Source organism: the organism of the source record quoted next, unplaced genomic scaffold, assembly GCF_019419815.1.
Source record: "Pyrus x bretschneideri cultivar Hongxiangsu unplaced genomic scaffold, Pyrus_bretschneideri_v1 Contig10, whole genome shotgun sequence".
NCBI lineage: Eukaryota > Viridiplantae > Streptophyta > Magnoliopsida > Rosales > Rosaceae > Pyrus > Pyrus x bretschneideri.
The window spans coordinates 7,254,464-7,266,417 of record NW_025999391.1 but is presented as its reverse complement, the minus strand read 5'-3'; the positions used below and the strand labels follow the sequence as shown (position 1 = coordinate 7,266,417).

The window sequence follows — 11,954 nt, the reverse complement described above, 5'->3', positions numbered from 1 at the left end:
TGAAAAATAAAGACTGATTAAGAGGACAAGAAACAAAAAATATAAAATCAATTGACAATCGGTTCTTTATGCTATTGCATGGTTCTTTTCCTGTCATTTCAGTTTTTGATGGGTCATACTGAACTCTTTAAATAAAAATTGGGAAATGATTTCCGCAATCTCCTCCTTCTGTGCACTCTGTTTAAATAAAAACTTACGAGTGCACGTATCGTGAGAAATCGCAATACGCCAAATGGTAAAGCTTGGTTTTCAATTGAAGCCATGGAGAAGTTTTACAACACTGAGGCAAATCAAGCATGTTTCAAGGCAACTAAACAGATGTTGGCAACAAGATAATTTAGTGTGTACAATGCATCCAAGGAGTTGAAGAATATTGTAATCGCCCATTTCGGCAAACTAACTACAGCTTTACACTCGAATATCAACACAGCATTCGAACTGGTAACCAAGCTTTTGCACCTGCAGTGTCCGGCAAGTTTGAACCCGTCTTCACGAATTGGCCAGAAGGGTCATTTAACATGTATGCCAAAGCGGATTGTAAAACGCCCTTTTTTGAACATCCAAATCTCATCTGGATAAAAACCGTACATAAATAATGCTTCGTATCTTCACTATGCTTTTACAAACGCCCGGCTGGACACACCATGCAACAATTTCACAAACCCAAGGAAGCTTAGCTTCCCATCAGTGTGCCTAATCCAGTCATGGAGAACCACATGAAGTGGGATGGAAGGACCAAGCCCAAGTTCCTGAATCACAATTTGGAGAGAGTATGAATAACAGTAGTCTCAGTCCAGTACATTACAGATTGAACAGAGCCTTATAAATCTTTCGTTCCAGAGGGCCCAAATTAAAAACCAAATCAACATCAAATTCTTGACACGAAGGGCAGATGCCACCAGAATGCAGATGCATGGGATGTGCTCATATCTTAGAAATTGAAAACTCTAGGCGAAAATATGCTATGGGAGCATGAGCATTCAATTTCAGCTCATTTTCAGTTTGGTCCTTTTTCTCTTGTTTCAGTTCGATCTTTCAAATTTTTAAGTGAAGCAATGCAGTCTTTTGTGCACCAAAATCATGCTTTTGTTTTCACTAGTTATTGTGGTCCATGGTTTACTGACATAATGCACTAACTGCTGCATTGATGACAAAAGTCGGTCATAGAACATATGCAACTGAGCTGACCAGATTGCTTAAATTCGAAATAATAAAAAGACCAAACTGAAATTTTAATCAAAATCTAAGCACCAAAAGTATAGTTTATCCAGAACTCTACTTCTCCCTCCCTACACCGTTCTTTTAACCAAAAGTATGTTACTTAAGAAATGTAACGAGTAAAACAGACACTTCTAGATATGTCAGCAAGTCCAATTCATAAGTAACATACTATATTATACTCAGAAATCGACCTTATGATTACTAAGCTTTCAACTAACACATAGCAGACTGCAAATGTGACATTAAAATTTCTACTTACCGAAGCAAGTTCTTCAATGACAATTGCCCTGTTTCCATCCTTCTCGAAAAGTTCATATGCACATCGAGCATGTTGTTCCCAGCGATCAAGTGCCTCGAGCTGATGAACACTTAATGCAGCTGCACAGAACTCATCAAAATCCATTCTTCTGTATTGAAGTGCATTTAGCTGTCATGGGAGAAGTACTAACCAGTCAGTACTTTTATAACCTATTGAGCCTAATACCATAGAAATATTCACAGAAGCAACCAAGTTATTACCGATGAAATGAGATCAGGAATGCGGGACTCCTTCATTGCGTCTGTAGCATTTTTTGTGAGGACCTATCCAGGAAAAATAAAAAAGAATACTTTAATTATCAACTTATCTCTCTGTGTGTGTGTTTTAGAGAGAGAGAGAGAGAGAGAGAGAGAGAGAGAGAGAGAGAGAGAGAGAGATACCAACCATTCTAATATTTTCAAGAGTTATAGTGCCATTTTTGTTTGGCTCCAATAGAGCAAACTGCTCCTTCAGATAAAATAGTTCATCCACAGTCAATGTCTTAGACAAGGCCTGTCACGTCAATTTACAGAAATGAAACGTTAAGAGAGTGATTAAATACGTCTCAATATATAAAGTATAAAAAGATACACTAAATAAACAAAAATAAATAATTAAAAACACAACTACACAAACACATAGAAGAGTAATTTGGATGAAGCAATCATCAAGCATTAACCGATAACGTCTCAGAAACCTCTCTTATTTCCAGTAATTATACACATGACCTTATAGACAAAAAATGAGAACAGATAATTATTGGTTTTACCGAGTCGTCATTATTAGTTAATGGAATACTAATAATTACTTTCCAATTCTATATTTTTTAAGAGGCACAAACAAAAATCCCATTCATCAAGAAAACTAACCCAATCATTTGACTTGATATACAAAGTTCTTAAGACCAAGAATCTGATTCAGCATGCAAAATTCGAGAAAAAGTTCTCACTTTTCGTCAGTGAAAACATATACACACCCTTAAAGCAGCCTTCCGAAGGGATGATGATCGCAGATAAGCCTTCATGAGTCTAAATACTAAAATATCAAGTGGCACTTTTATGTCACTATAATTCCGGATCCAAGGATGACCTGCCAAAAAAAAAAAAAAGAAAGTTATAGCCAGTGACTCAGGAAAATGGTAGCAGAAACTTATCCAATCATACAGACATGGAAAACTCACTTAGAGCCTGAGCTGCTGTCATTCGTTTCCGAGGGTCCTTGTTCAATAAGCGTTTGACAAAGTCCTTCGCTTCAAGAGATAAAGTGGGCCAAGGTGCTTCATCAAAACTTGGATCAGCTTTCAAGACCGCCCGAAAAATTCCAGACTCAGTCCGGGACCAAAATGGACGGCTACCACATAAGAGAATATATGCTATTACACCAATACTCCATACATCGGCCTCTGTACTATAAGATCTATGTAGAACTTCGGGTGCGACATAGTATGCACTTCCAACAATATCATTAAGCCTCTCGTCTGTAAGACAGAAATGATATGAAAACCCTATCCAAAATCAAAAGACTGAGAGATCGATAACAAAACAAGCTAAAATATTGAAGAAAGGGCAAACCTGGTCTGGCAAAATCAGACAAGCCAAAGTCAATGGCTTTCAACTGGGAATTCTCATCTTTGGCGGTATACAAAAAGTTCTGATAACAAAAATGAAAAAAAAAATAGCATTAGGTTAACATAAAGAGAATTAGATTACAACCGACAATAACAAATATATCAAGTATAAGATAATAAAAAACTGCCAAGAACTTCTAGCTTTCATGATGATGCATATATCAAGGTATCTGAGTATATGAGTGGAATATAAGCCGATTAACTAGTTTGAATTTTTGGAAACCCTACACTTCCCACATAAATGTCTTTTCAACAAGCACATAAGTTAAAATATTGAACAAGAAAATGTAGGTCAGGTCTCAGCTCCAATCGTTCAAAACCAGATGCTGTAGGAACAGCCGCTGTGGATTTACTATTTCAACTGTCACTGAAATATTTCCCCTCCAAGCCAGACAGAACATAATGCCAGCTATATGATTAAACTAAAATTTATCAGATTTATGTAACCATTATTTGTGTCAAGCTTTCTTTCCCCTGTCAAAAAAAACCACAAAATCTGGGAATCTGGGAACCTAAGGTGTGAACTGAGTAATTATGACACCCCGCAACAATCTATTGACAGATTGTATGAGACTGGAGGCGCCTAATAGTACTAACTACTAAAGTAAAAAGATTTTTTCCAGAAGACAAATGGGTTTTTGTCCTGCTACAGGACGATGTTTAATCTTAGTCCAGAAGACATCAACCATGTATAAGTACCAATCATTTTAAACAGTTGGATAATTCAGGGCCAGATTGGGAAACTACAGATACAGTCAATTGAAACAGAAGGGGTTTCTATTGCAATCTCTCAGTTGTATAAAAGTAACCATTTGTCGTGTTGTTCAATTCCTTGTATACAGTCTTGGGGGTTGGCGAGGTGGAGGGACACTTAAATCTCAATCAAGTTTGTTCCGAGAATTCACCCAACACCCCCCCCCCCCCCCCCCCCCACCCCCCAACAAAAAAAAAAAAAAGGGGATGCTGCAGGGAAGTTTAACCAGCCTCATTCACTGCTAGAAATTCTGAACAACCCCTTCATTTAGTCACTTCAACTATCTCTGATAAGGGTACCTTTGTCCACATTGCCTACACCTGGATCTTCATTATAAACACGCATCTCATCTGCTAATTAGATAAAAAGAAAATTAGAGAGATTTATTCCACCTCTGGCTTAAGATCCCTGTGTACCACACCCTGGAGATGACAAAACGCGACAACATTCAGTATTTGCACCATGACAGTCTTCGCATCATCTTCCGAGTATTTCCCGCCCCTTCAGAAGAAACAGAATATCAAGTTAGTAGAAAAGAAAAAAATATCATCATCTGAAAGTCCCTATGGAAGATGTTTAATTTATATACCTTGAAAGTATTCTATCTAAAAGCTCTCCACCTTCACACAACCTGAAATGTCAGGAAAAAAAAAATGAATGCCATAGAGACACATCTTTAAGAGGGAAGTAAACAATCTTCCTGTAAATTACATAAGAGAAAAAACAACTGAAGATGTTTAATTTATAACGCTAAGCTTGTGCTCGAAAGAGGCACAAGCTTAGCGTTATAAATTTTTACCCAGTCAATCACTATTACTTGTGAAAGAAACCTAACCAGATGTAGTCTTAAACAGGAATTCAAACTTTTAACTTACTCCATTACTATGTAGACATTATCACTGTCTTCAAATGCATCATAGAACTTAACTAGATTGCTATGTCCAGTCAAGGCTCGCAATATCTTGACCTCCCTTCTCACATCCTCGATTGCAATAGCAGTTGTCATCTAACAACAAACAATACATTGTCATTAGAAGAAACCATAACAAAATAAAATACAGAAAATGCATGTATTAAAAGTAAAATCAACTACCAAAGCCACCTCACGTAAAACAACATCTCACAGCAATCATTTCTTATGTTTCCCCTCCAAATTTACTCGGGAAACAGGAAAGTCAATTGTATACCAGTATTCCATCACTACTCATGATCTTGGACTTATTTTTCAAGGCAACTGGAATATTTACCTCATCCAATTTACATTGTTCAATGCTCATAATACCCAATCTACTTTACATGAATAAATTCACACTATTCTTTACAAAGATAATTCCCAGCATATGAGTCATACTTGCAGTTTATTAAAAACCACAAAGTTGTCAACCCCTATCCCTAATTTTTTTTTTTTTTTTTCACTTTTTACCCCTCTTTCTTTTACAGGGGACTTCTAGGGAAGGAAAGCAAAGTCCAGGGCTAGAAGTCATCATCTTTTTATTCTTTGATGAGGGAGTGGATAGATTGAGTCAACCTCCATGGATATTGGTTGAGTCCCTTAAACCTTTAGTATTGGTTGGACATACATCTTTGTAGCTTTGTCCAAAAGAATATATTGTCAATCATATACCTCCAATTACTGGTGAACCACCTCATGCTACATGATCATCAAAAACAAAACAATACAAGATTAAGTACAATGTTCCTTCCCTCTCGCAATAAGCGTCATACAATCTATTGAGACTTCTGATCGTTAACCATGTACCGGGCCAAGATTGTGAAATGTGACCCACCAAAAGTTTTCGGCAGTTCCGGATGGCTGTAAGCATTGGGTTGTTACTGGCCATATCCGAACGGTGCTATATGATTTAGTTCAATTATACATCTGTGGGAAGGTCAAGACCACAATTTGGACCATGACTTTCGTTAATGAGTAGGTCCACAATCCACTCACAAACAATGGACTGTATTCTTTGTTCATCATGTAGAATGAACTGTCACATCTTAGGAACCGACGAAGTGTTATATGGCTGAGAAGCCATTAAAAAAAAAAAAAAAAAAAAAAAAAAAAAAAGTTGTAATTTATTCCTATACCCACTACATGGAATTCAATCAGTTACCAAAGATACACATTTTTTTAAAGAAAACAATGTACTTTCATTGAGGTGGATCAAGTAAGCCAAGAGATCAATACCTATTATTGACCAAAGAAAAGCAATAAACAAACAACTTGGTCACTTTACACCCCTTTCACTCAAAGTTCCAAGATGTAGAGTTGTATTTTTATTAATCCTTTTTTTTTTTTTTTTGGTTAAATGCCTAATATTCCCTATCTAGAAGAACTAAACAACAGTCAATATGAACACATGACGAGATCTTGCAAGATCTTCCCTGTGCCACATGCAACCTCGAAGGATCTTCGACCTTACTTAGCTACGAAAGAACACAATCACACTGTAAACCACCACTCCCTGATCCCGAAGTAAAGATGAAAAGGACTTTGAAAAGAGAGTCAGAGAGTGCTCGAAATTGTTGGGAGGGAAAAGGATCACAAGCCGGTCCGTCGATCAGCTCGAGGAGTAGACCGAAGCCCACAACACCAAAAACAACATTAACAATAACAACGATTCAACATTGCCCTAAAATCTCAGGTTTTACCTTGAAGAATGACCAAAACATAAAAAAAAAACCCCAGATTTTATCAACCAAGATTAAGCAAATGAGAGCAAGAAAATCCAATCTTTACAAACAAATTATAGATTAACTAAAAATCATACATGCAAATAAGAGCATTAGGCCAAACCTTTGTTTTAGGGATGACCTTCACAGCGACCTGCTGACCCTTAAACTCCCCCTTTTTGTACCTAGCAGAGCAAGTATATCCAAAATGCCCTCGACCCAGTTCGTCCCCAACCTCCAATCGACTCGTTACCTCCTTGGAGAACCCAAACCTCTTGTCCAGCTCAACCCCATCCTCCTCCTCTCCGTCCTCCGGTATCGCCACTGAAGCCGATGCCTTTTTGCCCAGCCGCCGGGCGAGCACGGCCTTGATGTGCTTCGCCGGCGACGGAGGCGGAAAGGGTCGGCGGAAAAACCGGCTGGGGGTGGAAGTGGCGCTCTTGCTCCGCGACGGTGACGACTTCTTGAGGTAATGGGCAGGGCTGGGACTGTAGAAGGAGTAGAAGGGGGTCTGGGACTGGGACTGGGACTGGCGTGAAGCGACGTCGTCTCTCCGGTGGTGAGGGGTGTGGGATGGGAGGGATTTGGGGGTTTGGGAAGGGTGGTTTGGGTCATTTACGTCCCTTGGGGAATATGGGTTCTGCTTTGGAGGTTTCGAAGTGCAGACTCCCATGGCGGTTTCTGTGGTTTGAGAAGAGGAGTGAGAGAAAATGGGTGAAAGATTGAAGATTTAAGGCTTAATTGGGCAGCAAAAGCAGAAAAGCTGCTTAATTCAATGGTTATAGTTGTGGCATTGTGAACTGTGTGGGAGTGTAGTTCTAGCTCTAGCTCTAGCAATAGGATTTTTGTTTGTGAATGCTTGTAGGTGCTGCTGTTGCTCCACTTTTCTTGTGTTGTCGAGAGAGAGAGAGAGAGAGAGAGAGAGAGAGCAGGGGATGGTGGAGCTGTTGGAGTTAATAATAAAACGCAGGAAAAGGTGTAAATGTGTAGAGAGAGGGGGAGAGAGAATGGGTATTTGTTGGGGACGAGGACCAGGAGATGATGACTTAGACCTGGCAATTTCTGACACGACCCGATAACCCGACACGACACGACACGAAATTAACAGATGTTTGGGTCGACACGATAACGAATCGGGTCTTATCGGGTAACCCGATAAGCACCTGTTAAGATAACGGGTTGGGTCGGGTATACACGTGGGTAAACACGATACACGATAAGCAGAATATTATTTTTATAATTTTATAATCCTAAAAAAATACTGTAATAATTATATACATTAATTTTACAATTTTATACCCCTAAAAATTATAATAAATATATATATATATTAAATTAACTATAAAATTTATAATAATTATAATAATTATATATACTATAATAATTATACCCCCAAAATATTAAGTCTATCTATACTAATTTTATATATATATATATATATATATTAAATTTTATAAAAACTATAATGCATATTAATTAATAATTTAATATGCATGATCATGCATTTGCCAACTTGCCGCCCTTTTTGAAAAAAAAAATGGAGGGAAAATGAAAATGTTAAGAAAAGTTGAAAATAAAACAAAAAAGTGAGGGAATTAGGGAAAGATGTTGGAGGGAAAAGTGAAAATGATAAGAAAAAGTTGAAAAGGAAACAAAAAAGAGAGGGAAAAATGAAAATTAATAGAAGTGGTGAGAAATTTTTTTTTTATTTTTTTAAGTTATTAACTTTTTATCACACACATGACTGTCATTATATCTCACTATTTTTATAATGAACACGTGACACGTGATGTATGTACTATTCCATGTACCAGTCAATTATAATTTATACGTACAAAATAAATAGATTTAAATCTACTTAATAAATATATATATACACACACACACACACGGAACTTGATTGATGGCATACGAATTCTCCAAAACTAATTTCAACGATCCAAACCATCAAAATTGTTTGTATATGCTTGGAGATCACATCAGCAAAAAATCACAAAAAAAAAACATTCAGAGGTTAAGTAACGGGACAAAGTTTTTCAACGGTTATAAACGAAAAATCACGATTTAACGGTTATTTTAACTCCGATTTTGATGATTTTTTATAACTACACTCCTTGACCCTATATGAATACAATGAATGAATTCGATCTTCAATTTAAAATATTTACACAAGTGGATACCACAAAATCTTATATTATACTTAATAAAAGTATAAATAAACTCTAAGTGTTAGTCAATCTATCGTTTTATGAATTCTCCAAAACTAATTTCAACGATCCAAACCGTCAAAATTGTTTGTATATGCTTGGAGATCACATCAGCAAAAAATCACAAAAAAAAAACATTCAAAGATCAAGTAACGGGACAAAGCTTTTCAACGGTTATAAACGAAAAATCACGATTTAACGGTTATTTTAACTCCAATTTTGATGATTTTTTATAACTACACTCCTTGACCCTATATGAATACAATGAATGAATTCGATCTTCAATTTAAAATATTTACACAAGTGGATACCACAAAATCTTATGTTATACTTAATAAAAGTATAAATAAACTCTAAGTGTTAGTCAATCTATAGTTTTACGAATTCTCCAAAACTAATTTCAACGATCCAAACCGTCAAAATTGTTTGTATATGCTTGGAGATCACATCAGCAAAAAATCACAAAAAAAAAAACATTCAAAGATCAAGTAACGGGACAAAGCTTTTTAACGGTTATAAACGAAAAATCACGATTTAACGGTTATTTTAACTCCGATTTTGATGATTTTTTATAACTACACTCCTTGATCCTATATGAATACAATGAATGAATTCGATCTTCAATTTAAAATATTTACACAAGTGGATACTACAAAATCTTATGTTATACTTAATAAAAGTATAAATAAACTCTAAGTGTTAGTCAATCTATCGTTTTACGAATTCTCCAAAACTAATTTCAACGATCCAAACCGTCAAAATTGTTTGTATATGCTTGGAGATCACATCAGCAAAAAATTACAAAAAAAAAAAACATTCAGAGATCAAGTAACGGGACAAAGCTTTTCGACGGTTATAAACGAAAAATCAAGATTTAACGGTTATTTTAACTCCGATTTTGATGATTTTTTATAACTACACTCCTTGACCCTATATGAATACAATGAATGAATTCGATCTTCAATTTAAAATATTTACACAAGTGGATACCACAAAATCTTATGTTATACTTAATAAAAGTATAAATAAACTCTAAGTGTTAGTCAATCTATTGTTTTACGAATTCTCCAAAACTAATTTCAACGATCCAAACCGTCAAAATTGTTTGTATATGCTTGGAGATCACATCAGCAAAAAATCACAAAAAAAAACATTCAGAGATCAAGTAACGGGACAAAGCTTTTCGACGGTTATAAATGAAAAATCAAGATTTAACGGTTATTTTAACTCCGATTTTGATGAATTTTAACAGCTACACTCCTTGACCCTATATGAATACAAAGAATGAATTTGATCTTCAATTTAAAATATTTACACTAGTGGAATTTCATGATGTTCGATGTAAATTGAAGATTTTGTAAATGGAGGTGTAAACTTTTAAGAAAGACTTACAATCTTAAAAACAAAAACTCTTTATCCTTGCACATTTAATATTTGTAATAGATTAGTAGTGTATGTATTATTTTTTTTATTAGGCTTTCATTTTCGAGTGTAGATATAGTACTTGAACGAGAAATGTTTTAATGTTTTCAAGTAATATTTATGTCGCAATGTGTGGTATGTGCAAATTGTAAAAAAAAATATTTTTTTCTTAACGGGTCATAACGGGTCGGGTCACTTTACCCGTTGGGTAAAGTGACACGACCTGTTAAGGACCCGTTAAGATAACGGGTGTGACACGACACGACCCGTTAAGATAACAGGTGTTACACGAAAACGACACGAACACGACAGACACGACCCGTTTGCCAGGCCTATGATGACTGAAGGAGATGAAAGTGTGGAAGTGAGCTGTAGATTGTAGTCTTGTGTGATCTCACTGGGCACGTGGCAAGCACATGACAATTTGGAATTTCGACCATCGAATTAAATACGTCAAACAAAAATAACAAATAAAATTAAACAATGATGTTTGAGAGGTTAAAAACGATATGTTTATCGTTTCTCGGCGAAATTAGAATTTGGGGGTTGGGGAAACTTGAGATTGGGTATTTTGGCACTTTGGGCGGTCTTTCGTCCATTAAAAATTCTACTTTTATCACTTATTTGTATTATCTCTTTAATAGAGATATGATCTATATGTGTTGACCGACCTACCTCTATTAGAGAGATAGTTCAAATAATAGTACAAATAAATGATAAATGTAGCATTATTTTTCTTCCATTCTTAAACATGACGCAAGGACAATGAAGGTCGCAAAAAATGGGAATCGCCATTGCCATTGGCAAAAGCAAGAAAAAGAAAAGTGATAAGAGTCCATTATACCTTGCTTAGATGTTGAAATATACTTTCCATATTAGATTTCATTTGCCCAGAAATGATTTGGATAGTCCATTTACTTGTCTAATAAACAGGGGGACCAACGTTGGCATCCATCAAAAAAAAACTACTCGACATTAACATATGAATAGCTACTATTTTTACGAGGAAATTGGAGTAATAGTTTTTGAATTGTAACTCAATTGTAGTTTTGATTCTTGAACTAGAACTTTATTAGATGTGATCTTGAATTTGATAAAATATAGAGTATTGGTCATTTCATGTTACCTCCGCTAGATAAAGTTCAGAGATAATTGCTACAGTTGAGTTAAAACTCAATTGAATTAAAGGTACACAAATTTTATAAAAGGCTTAATTACCCTATTGCCCCCTAAAAATGTTTGTGGGTATCATTTTGCAAACTAAATGACATAAGAGTTGATGATTGGATTATTAAACGTGTTCATTCTTATTAATGACACATCATATAGTTTGAAAATTTTATCTATAAATTTAATTTCTCTATCTTGACCAACCTCCTATATCATGTTTTGTGTCCCACTTTGCCATATGCGGTTTTGTTGTTAAGTTTTTTGGATTTGGATCCAGTTCAGACCTCTTTGTGAGGATCTTATGGATTTTTACGTCTTATCCATTCATTCTATATCATGCAATTAGAAATCATTTTTAATTTTTTATTTAAAATTAAATATAAACAGTACCTAACAAAAATTAGTCGCACGATGAATGAATAAGATGTGAAGATCCATAGAGGATCCTCATCTAAGTTTTCTATGTTGGTGTACCACAAATGGGTCCATTATTTGCTTGTTCGTATGCCAAGCGGGTGCCACATGTGCAAAAGATATTGTCTTTGAAACATTTTAAACAAACTACTACATTTACCATCTAAT

At 35.6% G+C, this 11,954-nt stretch overlaps 1 protein-coding gene across 2 annotated transcripts; it reads right to left on the bottom strand.

The window, feature by feature from the left end:
* Window positions 1–233: 233 nt before the first annotated feature.
* LOC125467859 (CDPK-related kinase 5-like) lies at window positions 234–7,613 on the bottom strand. 2 transcript variants are annotated; one of them, XM_048568259.1, is made up of 11 exons: window positions 6,698–7,613; window positions 4,776–4,906; window positions 4,490–4,531; window positions 4,293–4,401; window positions 3,091–3,169; window positions 2,700–2,996; window positions 2,496–2,608; window positions 1,921–2,032; window positions 1,741–1,799; window positions 1,481–1,648; window positions 234–749 (listed from the first exon to the last, which is right to left on the bottom strand). In XM_048568259.1, the coding sequence occupies exons 1-11, from the start codon at window positions 7,244–7,246 to the stop codon at window positions 612–614; spliced, it is 1,797 nt and encodes a 598-aa protein (XP_048424216.1). In that variant the 5' UTR covers window positions 7,247–7,613; the 3' UTR covers window positions 234–611. The 2 variants fall into 2 exon arrangements, with proteins under 2 accessions (XP_048424216.1, XP_048424214.1); XM_048568257.1 differs by having other exon boundaries at window positions 1,741–1,803; window positions 1,925–2,032.
* Between the last annotated feature and the right edge of the window lie 4,341 nt (window positions 7,614–11,954).